Raw genomic sequence first — 24,560 nt, forward strand, 5'->3', positions numbered from 1 at the left:
ATTCTGAGCATTCTGAGCACATCTGAGGTGTGACCTGTGACAATCACTTTGTGAGCAAACTTTGAGCACATCTGAGCAGATCTGAGGTGTGAACCAGGCACAGAGGTGTAAGAGAGGTGTGACAAGCACTTTGTGAGCAAACTTAGAGCACATCTGAGGTGTTAACCAAGCAATGGGGGTGTGAAAGAGGTGTGATAAGCACCTTATGAGTACAATTACAGCACACAATTATGCTTTATTGGACTTATATTGTATGCCTATAAAAAATAAAAAATAAATCAAGTTAAAAACCAAAAATTCACCAAAAAACATATAAAGGAATAAAGTAAAACACATCTGACAAAATTAAAAAAAAAAAAAATTAGGACATTTTGACCACCCACCTAGGCCGTTGGGGACATTTTGTCCCAGGGGTGCAGATTTCAAGACATTTTGTCCGGGGACATTTTGTCCTACATTCACAAAATAGTGGGAGTAATTAGAAGGACCTTTGTTACGTTGGATGCAGTAATATTTAAAGCGATGTTTGTAGCACTGGCAAGACCACATTTGAAGTATGCTAACCAGGTATTGAGTCCTTACCTGGCTAAAAACATAGAGGTGGAGAACGTGCAGCGTAGGGCTACAAGGATGATGTCGGAACTCAAAAGTCTTAATCATGAGGAGAGACGTAAGGAAACTGAACCAACCAACTGCACACAGGAGAGCACGGGGAGACTTAATAGAGACATACAAGATACTGGAAAATATGGTGGGGAATGTAGTCATATTTAAATTTCGAGAAGAAAGCATCTGTAGGGGGAATTCACTGAAACTTTTTAAGACAAGGTCACGGTTGGATATAAGAATTACGCTTTTCCGTGTAGGGTGATAAATAATTGGAATCAGTTGTCTGAGTGGGTGATCACAGCAACATCAGTTAACCAGTCTGAGGTAAGACTTGATAAATTCTGGTTTAATTAAGAATTAAAGTACGATTACAAAGCAATGATAGTCCACCACACGCTGCCACAAGTTGAAAATATTAATCAGGAGTCACAGGCATGAAAGCCTCTTTCAGGAAGTCATCCATGGAAGTCCATGTAAGAAAAAGGCACACGACTCCTCAAATGCCAAAATATTTTAAAATAGATAATTTGAAACTACCATAAAAGTTCTCAAATAACGGCGTTGTATATTTAGAAATATAAATGAAAGACAAAGGACATACACATTCCATTTACACCTATGCGTTCGTATACGTTAGTCTTATAAATTTATTAGAATAAATATACATGACAAGGTGTTAAGTACACCTGAAAGAAAAAAATAATTAGAAGTTTATGTATATGTTTTAATTGTTATCTGGACTTTCAAAAGAAAAATGTAAAAAGTTATTTTAGAGTTCCAGGGAATCAGACACACAGGTGACACACCTGTACGCCTTCAAAACACGAAAGTACGATTGCAAAATACGCAATTTGATTTCAAGCATGTACGGCATCGTAGGTTTTATATTGTTATCAACATTTATATATACAGGTTAGTGTACTTCACACATGTACGTAAATTACTTACAATAGTTCGTTTATTAATATGAGTTACCCACAAGAGCTCCAACTTTACTTCGTTTCCAGTCTTGCAAATACTTACAAATGACTATTCGGGTAGAGGCCAAATACCTCGGCCTGTGACTCCAACTCATAATTAGAGCTGAACCTATGGTCGTGGTGGTTGGTTACATTTAAATTGTTAATTATTTTTAATTCATAATCATATCTGAGCTTCATATAAGTTATAACCCAATCATTGATCAAGGGTGTCCGTCGAAACGCCCATGACTGGTATACCTGGCAAGGCCAAAGTCTTCCTGTAGCCACTGACTGCACAAAGAAGGGAAATGAGCCAAGACAACTATCAGAGCCATTTCTAGCTTTGTGGGGGCCCTAGGCAAGATGCTGTTTGGGGGGCCCTAGGCAAGATGCTGTTTGGGGGGCCCTAGGCAAGTTGCTTTTTTGGGTAAAATTTTACTTTCGACCATTGTAGGAATATAGCAATACAAAATTAAATAGTAATTTTGTAAATTAAAATGTATGAACGAAGTATGCAATTTTGTGTGCGGAAATGAAAATAAAAAAGTTGCTAAAACAGATTTCTTAAGTAACGAAGTCGTGTACGACGAATGGTACGCCATGTTTGTTATGGTAGATGTTGACGTCGGAGAAATGAAAGGACGATAAATTTGTCTAAACTAAACTAACCTAACCTAACTTAACTTAACCTAACCTAACCTAACCTGTGTTTAATAAATCATTACCTGCAAATTAGATATCATCTGGCTGGTCCTCGTCGTCGTGAGAGACGTTGGCAGGCTTTTCAACCACTCTCTCAGCTTTTGTATGGCTATATTCCTCCAATGGTCGAAAGTAAAATTTTACCGGTTAGGTTAGTTTACTTTTGTTTACAAATTTATCGTCCTATCATTTCTCCGACGTCGGAATCTACCATAACAAACATGGCGTACCATTCGTAGTACACGACTTCGTTACTTAGAAATCTGTTTTAGCAACTTTTTTTTATTTTCATTTCCGCACACAAAACTGCATATTACGTTCATACATTTTAATTTACAAAATTACTATTTAATTTTGTATTGCTATATTCCAACAATGGTCGAAAGTAAAATTTTACCCTTTTTTGGGGGCCCTAGCCAAGATGCTGTTTGGGGGGCCCTAGGCAAGATGTAGGTACCCCCACAAATTAAAAAAATAATAATAATAATAACCCTTGAATTATTGTTGCATATGAAAGACAACTTTATTAGAAACAAAATGCTTTTTAAATTTTTTAAATAGCTTGAAAAATAAGGGAGATACAATTTTTTAAATTATTTTTTTAGCCCGCATTTTTGGCTAGACTTTACCATAAAGTATTAGAATTTAGGGTGGTAATTTGTAAAGATTTCGGTAACATTTTTTTTACATTTTTTTAATCATAAAAAATCTAAAATACATCAGATTTAGATGAAACTTACAGGGAATATTACTTTTAGTAACTGCTAGGGCCGATCGTTCGAATATTTTGAATAGGATGAAAGAGTTCGGAGTAGTAATGGAAACAAGACCAAAAAAATGTTATTTTTCACGATTTTTGCCGGACATTAAAATTGAAATGCCTGTATGCAAAAGTATAAAGGAAATTGTTCAATTACTCAATGACCAGCCCTAGGTGTGCCTACTGACTAATCATAGCCAAAATATAAAACAAATTGGTCCACGTATTATGGTGCTGTGCACTTTTAAATGTCGCTACTGGTATACGTACATGTGTACATACATCATTCTGTTTCACCTAAAATGTAGGCAACATGGATACCTATTTACCTGAGAAGTTTCAGCTCTTTACTCTAAATAGTTTAGAAAATGACCTCCAGGTGTCATTTTCTAAACTATTTAGAGTAAAGAGCTGAAACTTCTCAGGTAAATAGGTATCCATGTTGCCTACATTTTAGGTGAAACAGAATGATGTATGTACATATACCAGTAGTGACATTTAAAAGTGCACAGCATCATAATACGTGGACCAATTTGTTTTATATTTTGGCTATGATTAGTCAGTAGGCACACCTAGGGCCAGTCATTGAGTAATTGAACAATTTCCTCTATACTTTTGCATACAGGCATTTCAATTTTAATGTCTGGCAAAAATTGTGAAAAATTACTTTTTTTTTTTTTTTGTCTTGTTTCCATTATTACTCCTAACTCTTTCATGTTATTCAAAATATTCTAATGACAGGCCCTAGAAATTACTAAATGTAATATTTCTTGTAAGTTTCATCTAAATCTGATGTATTTTAGATTTTTTATGATTAAAAAAAAATAAAAAATATATCAAACGGAGATATGGCGACTTGAAATATAAATATATCTGTAACTTGCTTATAGTTTCACCAATTTGACTAATTTTTTCATGGCTTAATTCTTATTATATAATGGATAAGTACAGTAAAAATCATCAACATATTTTAATTATAAGTACTTTAAATAATGAAAAACTAAAGTATAAGTACAACCACTCCTCGTTTAACGACGACAATTGGGACCAGCGCGCTGTCGTTAACCGAATTGGTCGTTAAGCGAAAGTGTATACATATACGTACATGTACTGTATGTACAATGTCCAGCAATACGTGTATCTTTATTTTCGTGTATTTTCCCTCTTTTTATACAGTACATTAAAGCTTTATTTACGGTGGTTAGGATCCTGAAATTACCGTATATGACCAAATCCGCGTATGCTGACATTCCATATTGAATACTGGGGTATTTTTTTAGTTTCGACCATAGGCGCAATATAGCAATATAAAATTAATTATTAATTTTGTAAATTAAAATGTATCAATGTAATATGCAATTTTGTGGGCGGAAATGAAAGTAAAAAATACCATACTACAAGAAAATATGCTAATGAACAAAGTCGGTAGCATAGGATTGGGACGCCATCTTGTCGTCTGCCAACGTCTCTCACGACGACGACAACGAGGACGAGCCGGATGACATTTAATTTGTAGATAATGATTTATCAAACACATGTCAGGTTAGTTTAGTTTAGGTTAGACGAATTTATCATCCTCTTATTTCTTCAACATCAGCATCTATCATAACAAACATGGTGTACTATTCGTCCGACATAACTTCGTTACTTACGAAATTTGTTTTAGCACCTTTTTTTCCGCTCACAAAATTGCATATTACTTTGATACATTATAATTTACAAAATTAATAATTAATTTTCTGTTGCTATATTGCGCCCATGGTCGAAACTAAAAATTTACCAGCTAATATCCACCGTACAAGTTCAATTATAACATACAAATTTCCCTCGGCCAACTTAATTATCGTACACGACGTCGTACCTTAGGGAGATTTACGTTAAACGAATATTAGTCTGTCATAAAGCCCGTCGTAACTCCGCGTCATCGCTAACCGAGTAGGTCGTTAAACGAGGAGTACCTGTATATCACAGTAGTGGCGATGCACAGACGACACCATCATATAATTTGCCTTTTTGCACATTTGTCGGTTTCTTCATATGAAACCTCACTCCTGGGGGTCTTCGGGGTATCTAAATCATTGGAAAGAGGTTTATTTTAACCAGCAGTGGGTGCCTTTGGAAGTGAATCCTCTCTTACTCCACGAACCATCGATAGTAACTTTTACTTCCGGTAAAGTTGGGTCTTCCTTTTCTAATGCTGCATGTACATGTTCCCTTGTTTTTTCCAAGAGTTCCTCATACTTCTTTATGCTGGTCTCTATAATATGATGGCAAAGTTTACTAAACGTCTTGTGATGTATCATTTTCATGTTCATTGCCATGCACATTTTCTGTACTGCAACATCCCCACAGAGTAAGCCAGCCTCCACAACTCTGTTATGTATTTCATAACTTTCATTTCTACCGCCTGGTGAAGTACACCATTTGCTCTTTTCAGAGCACAACTTTCATTCTGCCTGAAATGTCTTCACCATTCCACATTCTCCTATCACTTCAACATACATAACTAATATCTAATTTTCTTGCTGTATTCGAGATGAATAAAGTACTTCATGGTGTAGAACCTGGCTACATATGTTGAGAGAGGTGGAAGTGAGGGCAGTGGTGGAGTGAGAGGTGATGAGGTCTAGGCTAGACGTCTTTGACTGTTTGCCATCTTTAACTTTTTTTTTTTTTTTTTTTTTTTTTTTGTAGATGTTCTTTTTGGTACCCATGATGACTGTACTAATGAGTAATATGTACTAGCTAAGGTAATATATTGCCAGGAGAGCTCATGAGACATGCGTACTTTTTTTTTTCAAAGCTAGTAGGTAACTGACGTCCAGCTGAGCTCTAAGTTGGCAAGAGCTATCTCTCTACCTTCCTCCCTTCCTCTCCACCCTCACACTGGCCGTTGAAGCATTGGGCGAGCGTAAATTCAATCGAATTTCAACGTTATTCGATGCGCCTGAAGGTCCTAAGTGGCACGCCCCCCTCTAGTGTGGGTTGCGCCTTTAACTCTGTCCATTTAACCACTTCCATACGGTGACGCCTACGTAGGCGGCATGAGGAGCAAGTGGGTACTCGATGATGCCGACATCGCCATCTTGATTATATTTATTGTAGTCATACCTACGTAATTTCCATTCTCTCTAAACTGGCTTCATCAATTTTCTATGGTTATAAAAATACATGGGTGAAAGAGAACGAACGATTGAGCACTGACTTTATTTTTTATAATGCGATTATTATGATGCAACATCGCACGTCGGGCAGCTAATGCTGCCAGACGTGCGATGTGCCCCGGAGTGAAGAGGTTAAACCCCCGCCCAAGACATTTAAATTGCGCGCCGCTGGAAAATTATTTGTCGGGATTTATTTCTAAATGGTATACAAACATTTTGAACACAGTTTTGAAAAATGCTATATCTTGACCAAATTCACCCCCCCCCCCCCAGGTGTCGTGTACTCCCTTAAAGCAAATACATTACCAAATGAAGCTGTGACCAAAGGGTCTGGAATGCGCCCTCGGTATTTGTTAATACCTCACATAGTACATATTTTCAAAATGGTGCTGTGGAGTTGGGATTCATGCATTACTTAAAGCTATGCAACTCCTGTACACCCCACAGTCTGATTGGACACCAAAACCAGCCATCAATATCCCTGATGATGACTACAACACAGATGACATGTAGAATTATAGGTATTGTATTACTAAATGCTGTTCAGGTTAGAATAGATGAATTTATCATACAAATTTCCCCCACTATACAATTGGGTTACGTTCCTGAAAACCAGATTGAATAACAAACGACAGACCATTCACACCATGAAACAAAAGTCCTCAGAGTCAAGGACCACCTCGACATGAGAGGCACACAAACACTTGCCGCAGCCACCACAAACAAATCACACCCGCTACACTACATAGCAGAACACCCACACACGCCAAGAAACATTAAAACAACACCCAAAGACCTGTATCACACACAGATACTCTCTTCATTTCCTCCCCAACCACCAAATACCAGCCTCCGGAAACATATTCATAATCATATCACTCACCGCTCCATTAACCTCTTCAGTACGGGCCTTAAATCTCGCAGGCAGCAGCCGCTGCCAGCTGTACGACGTGTCGTAATAATACTCGCATCATAAAATATAGTCACTGCTTATATCGATCGTTCTCTCTTTCACCTATGAATTTTGATAACCATAGAAAATGTGATTAAAGACAGTTTAGAGAGTATGTAAAAACACAGGGGCAACTACAATAAATATAATCAAGACGCCGATATGGCAGCCTCGCGTATCCACTTGCTCCTCATGCCGCCTACGTATGCGGCACCGTATGGAAGGGCTTAACACACTGAAAGATAACACACTGCTGCATGCCAGACCCCCTGATATCCACCCTTCTGAATCCTCTCTCCCATGAAAGGACAGAGTCCACCTGGCCAGACTGGGGTGCGGCCACCACCCAGCGCTTTTAAGCTACCAGAAGAGGCTGGATGACTGCATTGTGAACAGCTGCCCAGGATGTAACACTTCACCCCATACCACACAACACATAATGGAAGACTGCATTATACACAATCATGCACGCCTCCGGAAAACCCAGTTTCGGCTATGGCATTCCTTGGGGAGATGGGACGGCTCAGACAGACAGTCTAGGGAACGACAACAACAACAAACGATCGGATAGCAAACTTAAGTTTAGGGACTTAATGGAGAGAGTAGCCTTGGCCTAGCTTATATTGAGAAATGTATAACACTTTTCCATGCCATCCAAAGATCTAGTGTTATAGATGTGTTATTTTATTTTATTTTTTTTTTTATACAGTGGTTTCCCCAGTAGGCCTATATCCACCAGAAAGAGCAGAAAAAGAAGCTCTGTAGAATGCCACTAGTTACCCGATCCTGCACCGCACAAATCTTTCATGGTTAGTCTTACTAAAATCCTGAGGAAGCCTTCTCCTTGTCATCAAAAGTGGTAGGGCTTGTTGAATCCTGGGCAGCAGAGGAGGATGGAAAAGCACCATAGACTGGAGGGGTGGTGGACAGGAGTCTGGGTCAGCTGATGTAGGGTGGGGGGGGTTGGAGGAGCAGCAGGTTTGAAGAAACTGGAAATGGTGGGTTGCCTTGCCTCTTATTTTTCTTGGCCTCAAATTGTCAAATTGGTTCGAACGGTAATACTCGGGAAATTTGAGAAGGCGAGAGAGAAACACACGTCACACCAACTAAGATGTGTTTATTCGGAATAACACAGGCTAAATTTAGCTTACACAAAAATTAAATTATAAAAATTGTAACTTTCCTGAGTGGGGAGAGAGGCTGAAGTGTCCTGCTCGGCAAGCAGACAGGTCTCTCTTGTCCTTCTACGATGACGAGCGTCGGAAAAGAAGTGCCTCCCAGGTTCTCCATGCCCTTCCTTTGCACATCCGGGAGGGTGAGGGAGAGTGGTTGGTGGCGATCTGCGCGTAGCGGCAGCGGTGACCTCGTGCTTGGGCTTAGTTGGTACCCCTGAAGGCCACGCATGACCTCACGGCCGGTTTAGGTGCGCTCGCTGACCAACTCCAAGCTTTCATCTCGAGCCGAATCACGTGGTCAGCGGGGGACGAAACGTCCGCGCCGACAGCCCTCCAAGCTTCATCACGTGACCCACGTGACACAAATATATCTCTGTAGACCTTGAAGGCTTGTTCCACATCATCAGCAACTGTTCCACTTCATGCTGGGTTTGGGTCCCTTTCCTTTATTTTTTCAATGATTGTATTTAGACCAGAGAATATCTCATGAAGTGTTTTGATGTCAAGGCCTCGCTGGGGTGCATCATCATCATTGCCATGGAGGGCTCGTTCATGTTCCAACTCCATCAGGTCTTCTTTGCAGAGTGGCTTATCATGGGGACTTTAGCAATTCATTCACATCATCTTCATCCACCTCCTTGAAGCCATCCATGTGCGAGAACCTGATGATGTATTTACAAATGGGTGCCACATCACTAAATCCAATGAAGTTGTCAGCTGGCTTGACACATTTGGGCCACAGTTTCTTCCAGCAGCAATTTATTGTTTTTTCTGTCACCTTCCATGCTGTATTGATATTGTCAATGGCCTTCTTGATATTATAATTAGCCCAGAACTGCTTGACTGTGGGCTTGGCTGGGCTGTCAATAATGTTAATCAGCTGACTCATTGTGCAGTGCTGGTGATATGCCAAAATAACAAAGGCATAAAATCCACTTCCACCCATTCCATGCCCACATACTTTACTCCCATTCACCCCCCTCCCTCCCTCTTATCTTGGTTCCTCCTAGATAACGGGTCATCCCTGCATCTCACCCACTGCTCTGGGTCAGAAGCAGTGTCACAAAACACAGCACATCCACAGCAAGGCCACTTCATTAAATCAGAAAAAGAGAAGACGGGGAGAAATCCCTTCAGGTTGCGTAAAATTATTTTTTTCACACATACTCCCTCCCTCCTCCCCACCCACTCCCTTTCATGCATCACAGCATCATCCATACAGAACCATTCTCCTTTCACCCCTATCTTCTGTCTTCTCCTGTCCTTCCTCAACAGACATTCCTCTATGCCAATACCTATTTTACCCCATCCATCTCATCCTTGGTCACCCCCTCATGTTCACACCTCTGCCTTCCACACATCTTTTACTAATTTTCCTTCACTTATTCTTTCCATGTGTTCAACCCATCCCAATACTCTTGCATCAACCCTATCTACCAACTCTCTTTTCCATCCCCGTTCTCCTCCTCACCTCATTTCACACCCTATCCAGCCTAGTAACAGCTGTCATACTTCTCAGGCACCTCATCTCAAACACATTCAAATTCCTCCTCTCTTCCTCTCTATATATGTATGTATGTATATGTATATATTTACACTGACATGACAGAATTGAATAGGCACCAAGAAAAATGCATTTCTGCTCTTATTTAATGCTTAATGTTATTCAAATTTACCTAATATGTTATATATACCTAGATTTATGTTTCAGATTACAAAATTAATCAAGCATGCCACGAACCAAAGGAGCAGTAGACCTATCTTAATTTCAGTGAGGTCATATTGTGGGTCAACATGAAGGTGGACTGAGTCAATGCAAAATGTCTGAAAATCTGTCAATACCCCTTTTTGTTAATAGAGTGATCATACATTTCACCAGAGAGGGCAAGAAGGGCACAAAACCTCATTCAGGTCATCCTAGGCCCTCAGAAAGAACCTGGCAATTGTTGCTTAATCACTTAGATAATATCTACCATCTAGCCATGCTGTATCATGCCTCCATGATTATTTTCACCAGCTCCCCATTTGTCTTCATTGCTATACAGTACTAATCAGGACAGTATTGAACATAATTTTGATTCTAAATGTGACACATTATTTGTGGTGCAAGACATGGGTAAAGCTGAATGTAAACATATTGCTGGTAAACCTTGCATGGCAGAAGGTGTACCGCATGTAATGGCATGGAGAAATCACTGGAAAAGCCAGGGGTGCAAAACAACAATAAACATAATGTATTTGTTACCATCTGACATCAAGTGTTACAGTTATGCAGCTTTCTGCTTGTCTCTGCTGCCCTGACCATCCCCCCCTGCGACACCACTGACACCAATCTACAAAAATGTTGGGTTACTTTTACATAACCTTTCAAATGGCTAATTTCAGCCAATCTAATATGGTAAAGGAGAGACAAGCATCATAACAGGTGGACAATTTTTTTTTTTTTTTTTTTTCAGTTTTATTTAATCTAACAAAATAATGATAATATACATATAGTCTTTTTTCAATGACTTAGCAAATATATTTCCAATAAGCATGGTGTAGTAAGTTGCATATAACCAAGGTTGGGTCCAAGTACAGGTGACTGCAAGTCCAATTACCAGGATATTTTTCAAGAAAAAGTACAAGTACAGTAATTTGGCTAAGTACTTTAGTCCAAGTACTTAGAATAACAGATGAGTGCATTTACCCAATATTATCATCACAAAGCTTGCTAGGATCTATATACAGTACATAACTTTTGGTTAAATATAATGTACTTGTTTGTACTTGAATGTACAGTACTACCTCTCATTAACGGACTAAAAGGGGGGTAACGGTGTCTGTTGATGTGAATAATCCATTGATTTGGAGTGGTTTTTGGGTGGCATAGTGATTGCACACACTAAACAACAGCACCAAAAACACCGAAAACACAGCTAATTAACATCCGTTAATGAGAGGTCTCACTGTACTTAGTATTTATCAAGTAGTTTGGGTCTAAGTACAAGTACATGAAAATCTGTAATTAAGTCCAAGTAAATCTACTTGGACCCAACCCTGCATAAAAAAACAGAATATAAAACAGTGTAATGCATAAACATTGAAACCGGCTGATACTTATCAAGCAAAAATCAGTAACACTTGGGTATCAACTGATGTCTTCAGTACAGTACCAAATCCCCATCAATAGTGAGAAACATATTAGTGCTTTGGTCCTTTCTTGACAGGATGGTCTTATGAATAAGACTACCTTTTATTAAATACATATACCAATAATTTTTCCTCCTTGCAAGAGAGGTAGCCTAAAACTAAGGCATAGAATCCACTTCCACCTATTCCATTCCCACATACTCCACTCCCATTCACCTCTTCCTCCCTCCCTCTTATCTTGGCTCTTCTTGGATGACAGGTCATCCATGCATCTCACCCACTGTCCTGGTTCAATAGCAATGTAGCAAGACACAGCACATCCACTGTAAGGCCACTTCATTTATTCGGTGACACCCCCTCCCCCTCTCAATCCCCTCATGCAGAAAAAGAGAAGACGAGAAATCCCTTCAGGTTGCATCAAAATATCATTTGCACATACTCCCTCACCCCCATCCCCCACCCACTCCCATGCATCACAGCATCCATTTCCAAATGTCTATTTCTCATTACACTTTTTAATCCCTCAAGGTATTTACTTGCTTCTCTCAATTTACATTCTACCTCCACCTCCACTCCTCCCTTTCCTGCCACATTCACACCTGAAAATCTAAAGCTATCCACTTTCTCCAGTCTCTCTCCCTTAATACTCACTTTCAAGTTGCTGCCATATTCCCCTTGTACATCACGTCACCTTACTTTTACCCACATTTATCTTCAACTTCTTTCACACACCTTCTCAAACTCTGTCACTAACTTCCTTAGCCTCCTCTGATCCTGCTACAAGTGCACTGTTGTGAGCAAACAACAATATTCTCATCTCCCCATTTTCTATATTTCCTTTATCTGTCTCTAATCCCTGGCCCATTACCTTTGCATTTACCTCTGGCACCACCCTATCCATGTATAAATTGAACAGCCAAGGTGACATAACACAAAACTCTTGACTGCTCTTAACAGCTTTCCTCCTATCCCATAAATCTGCAATACCTCCCATTGCCTTCCTGTCTACCCTGTCATAAGACTTTTCCAAATCCTTAAAGGCTCCCCAAAAATTCTTACCTTTTCCTAAAGCGTTCTCATACATCTTACCACAAAAATCTGATCCATGCAACCCCTTCCTGTCCTAAACCTACACTCTTCCTCACCAATTACTCCCTCAGTTCCTCCAAATCCTCTCAATCAAAACCCTCCCATAAGCCTTCCTAACTACACACAACAAACTGATTCCTCTGAAACTAGTACACTCAAATGTGTCCCTTTTTTTCCCTTGTAAAATGGAACTATCCAGGCACTTCTCCAGTCCTCAGACACTTTACCTTCTTTTCGACAAACATTAAACCTCACCAGCCAGTCCATCAACACTGTACCTCCATTTTTTAGACATTCCACATGACCCCCCCCCCAACCCAAGTCCCTAACCTTCTCTTGTCATTTTAATAACTGCTCTCACCTCATCTTTCCTTATTTCTCCTCCATTTTCCTTATTCATTGCGGTCATTTTCTTAGTGCTACCCACTGCAACTACCTTTCCCTCCCTATCCCCCTTCATATTTAGCAACTCCCTAAGATTGCCCATCTTCCTCTTACTGCTGTCTCTTCCATTATCATCTCTCCATATGCACCTCTTACCTTTTCTTTTCTACATGATTTGCCTCCTCTTCCTCTCTTAATTTCCTTTCAAAGCATGTTATTAAAAAATTTGTCTTTTGCCTCATTTTACATCTGCTTTCCTCTTTGCCTCCTTTGTACTTTATTTCTCTTTTCTTTGTACCTCTCATATGATTATCTTGTCCTATTTAGTAACCAATCTATGAATTCTTGTTCCTTCTTTGCTTCCTCATCTCACCACTCCCTACCCTTCCTTCTATTTCCTCTCATCCTTGTTTCACACACCATCTTTGCACACCTTGTGACTCCCTCCTTGAACCATCCCTCCTCCATAGTTCTACTCCATCACTTCCCTCCCCTCTCTCAGCTTCTTGTACTCCTCCTTTTCTTTCTCATTTAAGCAGTTTACTCTAAGCACCTCCCTACCCTCTGTCCATTTCCTCTTTCTCTATCCTCCACTCTGAACTTACCCTCCAAAAAATTATCTGATATTCCCACACTCTCTCCCCCCTTAGAATATGTACATCCAAAACTCTTCCTACTCTTCTGGTTACCACGATATAGTCCATTAAAGCCCTGTCTACCACCTTTCCACCATCTTCCTCTCCCATGTATACTTATGTATGACTTTCTTCCTAAACACTGTATTTGCTATCATCACCTCTCTAGACACATCTCCTTTTATTAATATGTTAAAACAGGTGGTGAAGAGCCAATATTAGGTGTTCAATTACAGCTTAAGGTCTTATTCATACCCATTTTAGGGATACAGCTAATTTTACAAGTATATGCTAAAGCACTAAGGTATCTCCAGAATTGCATTTCTAATGAATTTCTATACAGATGACACTTTTATTCCTATGTTGCATATCCTTGAATTCATCAGGGTATTGTAACAAAAGGAGAGTACCTACATGCTCACTCATAATGAAATGCAAATATTTGATATATTAGTTACATTTCTAATTGAAGTAGAAATGATAAGAATTTTACTGTTAGATATAAATCAGGTAAAAAGCCTATACATGGTGTTCAATTACAGCCTAAGCTGTCACTAAATAACCCATTGTATTATAAGATAAACACAAAATCAAATTTTTCTAAAATGAAAACTAGTAAGATTACTATGAAAGTCATTGCTTATGCTGCATGTTGATTTCATTCTTTTAATTCAGGACAAGCTGTGAAATGCTACCAGTGTTCTTCCGATGAAAATCCAAAGGGTAAAGATTTATGTGGTGCTTATGGGGCATTTGATGAAACACTGCACACACCTGTCAACTGCATGGATGACGAGTCATTCACACCAGGAACTTTCTGTGTCAAACGCACCAGGCAGTCACCTCGATTTTTCATTTGTAAGTGTACTTTTTTTTCAGTATTTGTTTTCCTGGAAAATCTTAATTTTGGTTACATTTTAAAGCCTTCAAAAGATTTAAAAGTAGGCTTTGATTGTTCTTGTTCATATTATTTTATTTTTAACTTTGGTTTTAAATTTCAAAAATTTTGATATTGCATCTGATAATCTATATACCCTCATTTAAGGACATACATGTATATCAAAATAATTAAGCTAGATTTTTTTTTTTTTGTGTATTTACATAGTTGTATTTTATGGGACAGGAGCTATGCTCGTTGTGACCCGTTTTCGTATCTCTCCACATCCAATTTATTTTTGAACTTATGTATAGTTCTGGCATTCACTGTTTAGTTTGTTCCAGACATCGTTCACTCTGTGCAGGAAACTGTTCTTTTTCAGGTCTCTTCTGTAACTGTCCTTCTTTAGCTTTTTATCGTGTCCTCTTGTTTCTATCTTGTCCCATTTCAATAGGTCATCTCTATCGAGAACTTCCATCCCTTTCATAATTCTGAAGGTGGTCAACAGGTCGCCTCTTTCCCTTCTCTGCTCCAATGTTGACAGCTGTAATGTCTCCAATCTTTGTTCATATGTCAAATTTGATAGTGTGGGTGCCATCTTTGTCGCCGCTCTTTGGATTCTTTCTAATTTCTTTGTGTTTTTCTTTGTGCTTGGTGCCCACATTGATATTGCATATCCTAGTTTCGGTCTTATCAATGTAGTAATTATTTTCTTAACCATCTCTTCATCCATGTAGTCGAAGGCCACTTTCATTGATCTTAATAAGTTGTAAGTCTGTCCGAATAGTTTACACGTTTGTCAGGTGTCAAGTCACTTGAGATGATTACTCCTAGGTCCCTCTCTGAGTTTACTTTCTTTACTTCTTTGTTTCCAATCGTATATTTTCCCGAAACTGTTTTTGCCTCTTCCAAATTCCATTATGCATTTCTCTTGATATTGAAGTTCATCTCGTATTTCTGGCTCCATTCCCATACTTTATCCAGGTCATCTTGTAGCAATCTGCAATCTTCTTCTGTCTTCACTCTCTTGAGTGATTTGACATTGTTGGCAAAAAGATTAATGTAACAATTTACTCCTTTGTCCATATCATTTATGTAAATGGGAAACATTAAAGGAGCCAAAACAGAGCCTTGTGGGATGCCACTTTTTACATCTTCCCATTTCGAACTTTTGTCTCTTAACCTCTTCAGTACGGGCCAAAATCTCGTGGGCAGCATTAGCTGCCAGATGTACGATGTGTCGTAATAATACTCGCATCATAAAATATAGTCACCACTTATATCGATCGTTCTCTCTTTCACCCGTGAATTTTGATAACCATAGAAAATGTGATGAAGACAGTTTAGAGAGTATGTCATTACGCAGGGGCAACTACAATAAATATAATCAAGACGCCGATATGGCAGCCTCGTGTATCCACTTGCTCCTCATGCCGCCTACGTATGCGGCACCGTAAGAAGTCCTTCACCCATTCCAATAGTTTACCTTGAATTCCTCCTATTTTTTCAACTTTACTTATTAATTTTTTGTGAGGTACCATGTCAAAAGCTTTTTGCAGGTCCAGGAAGGCGCAGTCCATCCATCTCTTTCTTGTACTATATCAATAAGTCTCGAGTAAAAGCAGATTAGATTTGTGGTGCATGATCTTCCACTTCTAAAACCAAATTGTTTGGGGTTTATTATTTTATTTTCTTCCAAGTGTTTGGTCCATCTGTTCCTGATAATCTTTTTGAATATTTTTGCTACTGTGCTTGAGAGGGACACCGGTCTAAAGTTTGCAGGATCTTCCTTGTTTCCTCCTTTGTATATTGGTACTATGTTTGTATCTTTCCAATCTTGCAGTACCTTTCCCTCTTTTTAAAGAGAAGTCTATTATCTTGTGTAGTTTACCTGTCAGTTCGTCTATACACACTTTCAGTATCCAATTTGCAATTTCTTCTTGTCCGTGCAACTTTCTGACATCTAGGCTTTTTATTTGGTCTCTTATTTCCCTGTTATTTTTATTTCCTTCATGATGGGTGAACTTTCTAGTTGTTCGTCCTCCTGGGGTTGTGAGCTCTCAATTGTAAAAACAGACCTGAAATGTCTGATCATAACTTCTACCATCTTTGTGTCGTCTATGTACTCTTTATCTCCTTCACACAATTTTACTATATCGTGCTTATCCTGAGCTTGTCGTTTACATATCTGTAAAAGAGTTTTGGTTGATCCTTACATTTGTCTATGATATCCCTTTCATATTCTCTTTTTCCTTTCCTGCGTATGTTTACATATTCATTTCTAAGTTTTTTATATGTTTTCCTGTCTTTTTTTCCATCTTTTCCAAACTTTATCTCTCCTGGTTTTAGCCTCGCTACATCTTTTGTTAAACCAGGGCGGTGGGCAAGGTGCAGGGATGACCCGTCATCCAGGAGGTGCTCAGATGAGAGGGAGGGTGGGAGGGGTGTGGAATGTATTTAGGGATGAAATGGGTGGGAGTGTTTTTATGCCTTTCCCTTTTTGGCTACCTCCCTTGAAAGGGGGGAAAAGCCTTGGTATATGTATGTATATGTGTGTATTTTTGTTTCTTTTTTTGGTACATATTTGTTAACTCCCTCTTTATAATTCTCTTTAAATATGTTCCATTTGTCATCCATATTTGTTTCCTCTTTAGAGAACTTATCCCAATTTGCATTTAGGAAAAATTTCCTTAGTTCTACAAAGTTCGTTTTGTTGTACATAAATCTTCCTTCTCTATGTTCATTCGGCATTTCTATCTATGTTGTTCTGTTCTTTTAATTCAAACTCTATTAGTATATGTTCGCTTTTTCCAATAGGTGTTTTATACTCCATTCTGTTCACAATATCTGGTTCAGAGGTTAATACTAGGTCTAGTTTTGATGGTTCCTCATTGTTTCTATATCTAGTATTCTCCTTAACCCATTGTGTTAGTGTATTCGATGGTCATATCTAGCAGGGCTGTGGAGTCAGAGTTGGAAGCAATTACGGTGTCGCTGGAGTCAGAGTCGATAAAAATATACTGACTCCAGTTAACCTCTTCACTCCGGGGCACATCGCACGTCTGGCAGCATTAGCTGCCCGACGTGTGATGTTGCGCCATAATAATCGCATTATAAAAAATAAAGTCAGTGCTCAATCGTTCGTTCTCTTTCACCCATGAACTTTGATAACCATAGAAAATATGATGAAGCCAGTTTAGAGAGAATGGAGGTTACGTAGGTACGGCTACAATAAATATAATCAAGATGCCAACGTCAGCATCATCGCATACCCACTTGCTCCTCATGACGCCTACGTAGGCGTCACCGTATGAAGTGGTTAAATTTACACTTTATAAAGCCTTTGTTTAGTCTGTAGAGTTATGCAGTGCACACTCCTTATAAGTATATACATATACCAAGGCTTTTTCCCCCTTACAAGGGAGGTAGCCAAAAAGAAAAAGGCATAAAATCATTCCCACCCATTCCATCCCTAAATACACTCCACTCCCCTCCACCCTCCCTCCCTCCCATCTTAGCACCTCCTGGATGACTGCTCATCCCTGCACCATATCCACTGCCCTGGGTCAGAGGCAGTGTCACAAGTCACAACACATCCACAGCAAGGGCACTTCATTAAATCGGGGACCCCCCTCTCCATCTCCCCATGCATAAAAGGAGAAGACAGGGAGAAATCCCTTCGGGCTGCATCAAATTTTGCTCACATATACTACCTCACCCCCATCCCCCCACCCATTCCACCTCATGCATCACATCATCCATATACAACCATTCTCCATTCACCCCTGTCTTCTGTCCTCTCCCGTCCTTCCTCAACAGACATTCCCCTCTTCCCCAAAACCCCCTTCACCTCATCCATCCACCTCATCCTAGGATGTCCCCTCATGTTCACTCCCTCCACATCTGCCTTCCATACCTCTTTTACCAGTCTTCATTCATTCTTTCCATGTGTCCAAACCATCCTAATACTATTTCATCAACCCTATCTCCCAACTCCCTTTCCACCCCTGTTCTCCTCCTCACCACCTCATTTCTCACTCTATCTAGTCTAGTAACCCCCATCATACTTCTCAGACACCTCATCTCAAACACATTCAAACTCCTTCTCTCTTCCTCTCTTATGTTCCATGTTTCTGCTCCATACAGTGCTGTTGGCACAACTGCTCCTTCATACAGTCTCCTCTTACCATCCATTCCCAAATGTCTATTCCTCAATACACTTTTTAATCCACCAAGGCATTTACTCGCTTCTCTCAATCTACATTCTACCTCCACCTGCACTCCACCTTTTCCTGCCACATTTGCACCCAAGTATCTAAAACTATCCACTTCCTCCAGTCGCTCTCCCTTAATGCTCACTTCCAGTCTGCTGCCACTTTCACCCCTTGTACATATCATCACCTTACTTTTACCCACATTTATCTTCAGCTTTCTTCTTTCACACACTTTCCCATACTCTGTCACCAACTTCCTCAATTCCTCCTCCGATCCTGCCACAAGCGCAGTGTCGTCCGTAAACACCACCTCTCTCACCTCCCACTTTTCTCCATTTCCTTTAACCATCTCCAATCCCTGACCCACCACCCTTGCATTTACCTCTTGCACCACCCCATCCATGTACAAGTTGAACAGCCAGGGCAACATAACGTATCCCTGACGAAGTCTCACTCTCTCCATTTCTTATCCTTACACATGTTCTACTACATACATATACCAAGGCTTTTTCCCCCTTACAAGGGAGGCAGCCAAAAAGGAAAAGGCATAAAATCATTCCCACCCATTCCATCCCTGAATACACTCCACACCCCTCCACCCTCCCTTTTATCTTAGCACCTCCTGGATGACAGGTCATCCCTGCACCTTGTCCACTGCCCTGGGTCAGAAGCAGTGTCGCAAGACACAGCACATCCATAGCAAGGCCGCTTCATTAAATCGGCGACCCCCCCCTCTCCGTCCCCCCATGCATAAAAGGAGAAGACGGGGAGAAATCCCTTCGGGTTGTGTCAAATTTTGTTCACACATACTACTACCTCATCCCCCATCCCCCCCACCCATTCCACCTCATGCATCGCAACATCATCTATAAACAACCATTCTCCATTCACCCCTGTCTTCTGTCCTCTCCCGTCCTTCCTCAGCAGACATTCCCCTCTTCCCCAAACCCCCTTCACCCCATCCATCCACCTCATCCTAGGACGTCCCCTCATGTTCACTCTCTCCACATCTGCCTTCCATACCACTTTTACTAGTCTTTCTTCACTTATTCTTTCCATGTGTCCAAACCATCCTATTAAGTATTTCAGCAGCTTTGACCCATCGTTTTTCGCTCATATTTCCGAAATAACCATTCACATCAGTATGATATATTAGCACAGCCTAATTCACATCCGGCCATAATTTTTGACGTTAGAGTGCATTTACAAGTGTATTTAATTACGGCGTTTACTCTTGATATTAAGTGTGTCGTAGCCGACACCCGTGAAGTAAATCGAACAGGTGAAGTCGTGACGTCATCACAAACTACCTCGTGTATCCCAACTTCACTTGTTCGATTTACTTCACGGGTGTCGGCTACGACACACAATATCAAGAGTAAACACCGTAATTAAATACACTTGTGAATACACTATAACGTCAAAAATTATGGCCGGGTGTGAATTAGGCTGTGCTAATATACCATGCTGATGTGAATGATTATTTCGGAAATATGAGCGAAAAACGATGGGTCAAAGCCGCTGAAATACTTAGTAATACTCTTTCATCAACTCTATCTCCCAACTCCCTTTCCACCCCTGTTCTCCTCCTCACCTCCTCATTTCTCACCCTATCTAGCCTAGTAACCCCCATCATACTTCTCAGACACCTCATCTCAAACACATTCAAGCTCCTTCTTTCTTCCTCTCTTATGTTCCATGTTTCTGCTCCATACAGTGCTGTTGGCACAATCACTCCTTCATACAGTCTCCGCTTACCATCCATTCCCAAATGTCTATTCCTCAATACACTTTTTAATCCAGCAAGGCATTTACTCGCTTCTCTCAATCTACATTCTACCTCCACCTTCACTCCACCTTTTCCTGCCACATTTGGACTCAAGTATCTGAAACTATCCACTTCCTCCAGTCGCTCTCCCTTAATGCTCACTTCCAGTTTACTGCCACTTTCACCCCTTGTACATCTCATCACCTTACTTTTATCCACATTTATCTTCGGCTTTCTTCTATCACACACACTCCCAAACTCTGTCACCAACTTCCTCAATCCCTCCTCCGATCCTGCCACAAGCGCAGTGTCATCCGCAAACAACAGCTGCCTCACCTCCCACTTTTCTCCATTTTCTTTAACCATCTCCAATCCCTGACCCACTACCCTTGCATTTACCTCTCGCACTACCCCATCCATGTACAAGTTGAACAGCCAGGGTGACATAACACATCCTTGACGAAGTCCCACCTTTACCTCGAACCACTCACTCTCTCCATTTCTAATCCTGACACTGTTCCTCACCAATCTCCCTTTGATTTTTGGCTACCTCCCTTGTAAGGGAGAAGAAAGCCTTTGGTATATGTACCATTTTCTCAGCCTCAGGTTCAGTACTCTCTCTCTCTCAAAAAAAAAAAAATTCTTCTTAGTCTCCATTTTTTTTTTTTTTTTTTCCCTCTCCAAGTGTCTTTTCTTTCACTTTTTTTTTTCTCTCTCTCCAAGTGTTTTTTCATTCTCTTTTTTCATCACTTTTTTTTCTTTATATATATATATATATATATATAATTATATGTAATTTTCACTATTTGCCAGCTTTTGATAATACCTCTTCAGCTGTTATTTGAGGCCTTAGTTCGAAGGGTCCTGTCGGGAGGTCCCACAATGTCCAGCTGTATTGCAGTAAATGGTTTCAGTTTCTCCCATTGGTTGGGAGCCCCAGCTACTTGATCCTCGTCCTTCTGATTACCTGGCAAAAAGAGGGCCCACCTTTGCCTCTTGAAGGTCTTATGGACACCTAGGTAGCCCTTGTGGCAAGTAGAGGGGACAACCAGCTGTTCCACAGCTGCCTAAAGCACATTGTCCTTGAAAAAGGTGGACAACACACCACCGCATAGATGAAAGGCGGGTGTCAGTCTCTCCTCTTTCTCATCCATTTGGCAAGCAGTGGGGATGACCATCCGCGGTTTGGCCTCCACCTCCTTACAGACACCTGGGTGGCCCATGTGGCGAGTAGAAGGGACGACCAGCTGTTCTATAGCTACCCAGGGCACATCGTCCTTGGAAAAGGTAGACGGCAACCCCCATTGGCACAGCACATCACTGCAGAGATGAAAGGCGGGTGTCAGCCTCTCCTCGTCTTCCTCCTCGTCCACTTCCTCCAAAAGGGGGGGTCCAACTCCTCGTCCTTTCTCTGGGCTGCAACTAACATGTCAACCTGAAATAGACTTCTGGGGAAGAACTAACAAAACCATTATTGCTCTGAGTAAACAGGGAGGTAATGTCAACTACATCATCAGGCTCTTGTCAGTGTTCTCCTGGGGGCCGGCGACTTGGGATGTGGGTGTTTAGCTACAGGCTTAGATTTCCCTGGCTGCATCTTTCACCAACACAAATCTACTTCATGACCAACCATTCCTTTTACAGTATGAGCACTGTAAATTACCTTTAACCTCTTCAGTACGGGCCTTAAATCTCGCGGGCAGCAGCCGCTGCCAGCCGTACGACGTGTCGTAATAATACTTGCATCATAAAATATAGTCACCGCTTATATCGATCGTTCTCTCTTTCACCCGTGAATTTTGATAACCATAGAAAATGTGATTAAAGACAGTTTAGAGAGTATGCCATTACGCAGGGGCAACTACAATAAATATAATCAAGACGCCGATATGGCAGCCTCGCGTATCCACTTGCTCCTCATGCCGCCTACGTATGCGGCACCGTATGGAAGGGGTTAACTACAGAAGCAAGTTTAGAATTGCCTTTGCCTGGTGAAGGAGGACTGGCCTGTCTCTTGGGCACTGGCATCCCCTTCAACTGGGGTTGGCTGACAAACCCATTGCCTGGGCGAGGCAAATGTGCATCCTTTCGGGCTAACACATACTTGTCTACCTTATCTAGAACAAAAGACAGTTGGGGAGACCTACTTCCACTTGCATTTAACTGCTAACCATATCTCTGCCTCTGTAAGCTGGAGCTTTAGATGATGTAACTCCAAATCTTGTTCTGCCATTTCGGCCCCGTTCAATATAATTACCACCTTGTATTACTATTCAAAATCGAGTTTAACCATCTCAAGTGATCATCCTGGCAAGGTCGCCACTGTTACTTTTTTGAGGTTTGAAATATTTAAAGTATAGCTAATGTAGTTGCTTTAATTTTTCCAGGAACGAAAAAAAAAAAGTTTTGTTTTAAAATTTTATTTACACAAAATAACAATGAAAGCACTAGAATAACTAGAACTCAAATGTGCAAATACGCATGACCAGCCTGCTGGTGATGGAAACTGGTATGATATATTTAAACTTAAATACAATACAAAAATTGGAGTATGTTGCAGCATACTGACAAATGGTAATCTGTGTTACAAGTTGTAATAAATTAATCTGATCACATTTCAAAGAGAAAAGTAAAATGATAAGAAAAGAAATATAACCAAAAATATAAACTGGTAATGTACCCACATACGCTGCCTTCACGGTGTCCCTTTGACCTGAGGGCAGGGTACGGAAACACCTGCTGTGATCTGACATGTTGAGTTTCTGGGTGTGACATTTGTATACACAGCTGACAGATAAAGGGGGGTGTTAACCCCTTCCATACGGTGCCGCACACGTAGGCGTCATGAGGAGCAAGTGGATTCGCGACGCTGCCATATCGGCGTCTTGATTATATTTATTGTAGTCGCCCCTGTGTTTTTACATTCTCCCAAATGCGCCCTGAATCCCATTCTCTGTGGTTTTCAAAATTCGCGGGTGAAAGAGAGAACGATCGATATAAGCGGCGACTATATTTTATGATAAGAATATTATTACGTGACGTCATACGGCTGGCATTGGCTGCTGCCCGCGAGATTTAAGTCCCGTACTGAAGTGGTTAACCTCTTCACTCCGGGCCAAAATCTCGCAGGCAGCATTATCTGCCAGACGTGCGATGTTGCGTCATAATACTCGCATTATAAAAGATAAAGTAACCCCTGTAATTCTTGTTCTCTTTCACCCGTGAATTTTGATAACCATAGAAAATATGATGAAGCTAATTTACAGAGTATGGGGGTCACGCAGGTACAACTACAATAAATATAATCAAGACGCCGATATGGCAGCCTCGCGTACCCACTTGCTCCTCATGACGCCTACGTAGGCGTCACCGTATGGAAGGGGTTAAGCTACATGCTGGTAGACAACTAACAACCAACACGAGAAAGAAAAGAAAAAAGAAAAACATGGACATTGGCTATGTGACAGTATATATATTGTATATGTGTGTGTGTATATACGATATATATAAAACGAAGAAGGGAGAGGGCAGGTGATAGGTGTGATTGGGGAATGGTTGTGAATAGAAGATAATTTGATGCAACCCATAGGAATTTTTTTTTGTCCTCTGTATTTACTCAACATTGGATGAGGTGGTATGGTTACTTTGTAAATGAAATAGTGAAAGTAAACCAGCTTTGTCTATTGGCCCTTACTGTGGAGGTCTATATTTTTTCTACGTTGCATCTGGCTCAGACAGTAGGTGGGGTTCAGGGATGGCCCTGCATGCACAAAGAGCTAAGAGATTTTGAATCACTTTAGTGCGACTCAAATTCTCGTGCCCAGGATCATGTGTCATATGTAATTTGCATCACACTACTTGCATTATAAAATATAAAATTACTGCTGTATTACTTGTTCTCTTTTACTCTGAGTAATAATATAGAAAACATGGTTAAACCAGTTCACAGAATCTGAGGATAACTCCTGCACAACTACAAAAAATATAATCAAGACGCCGATGTCAGCATCCTCGTGTACTCTATTGCGCCTCCTGACGCATACGTAGGTGTCATCGTACCGAAGTGCCCTTCCATACGGTGCCGCATACGTAGGCGGCATGAGGAGCAAGTGGATACGCGAGGCTGCCATATCGGCG

The 24,560-nt window shown here is 40.5% G+C and overlaps 1 protein-coding gene across 1 annotated transcript in view; it reads left to right on the forward strand.

Moving 5' to 3' along the window:
• The first annotated feature begins 1,395 nt into the window (after positions 1–1,395).
• Positions 1,396–24,560, forward strand: part of LOC143038672 (UPAR/Ly6 domain-containing protein crok) — a 30,334-nt gene continuing 7,169 nt past the window's right edge. The window contains exons 1-2 of the mRNA XM_076208207.1: positions 1,396–1,521; positions 14,240–14,422. Coding sequence (XP_076064322.1) covers positions 1,473–1,521; positions 14,240–14,422 — 232 coding nt within the window. The 5' untranslated portion in view covers positions 1,396–1,472. The remainder of the gene's footprint in view (positions 1,522–14,239; positions 14,423–24,560) is intronic.

This window comes from Oratosquilla oratoria, chromosome 2, assembly GCF_046742065.1.
Source record: "Oratosquilla oratoria isolate Oo_2021 chromosome 2, ASM4674206v1, whole genome shotgun sequence".
Lineage (NCBI taxonomy): Eukaryota > Metazoa > Arthropoda > Malacostraca > Stomatopoda > Squillidae > Oratosquilla > Oratosquilla oratoria.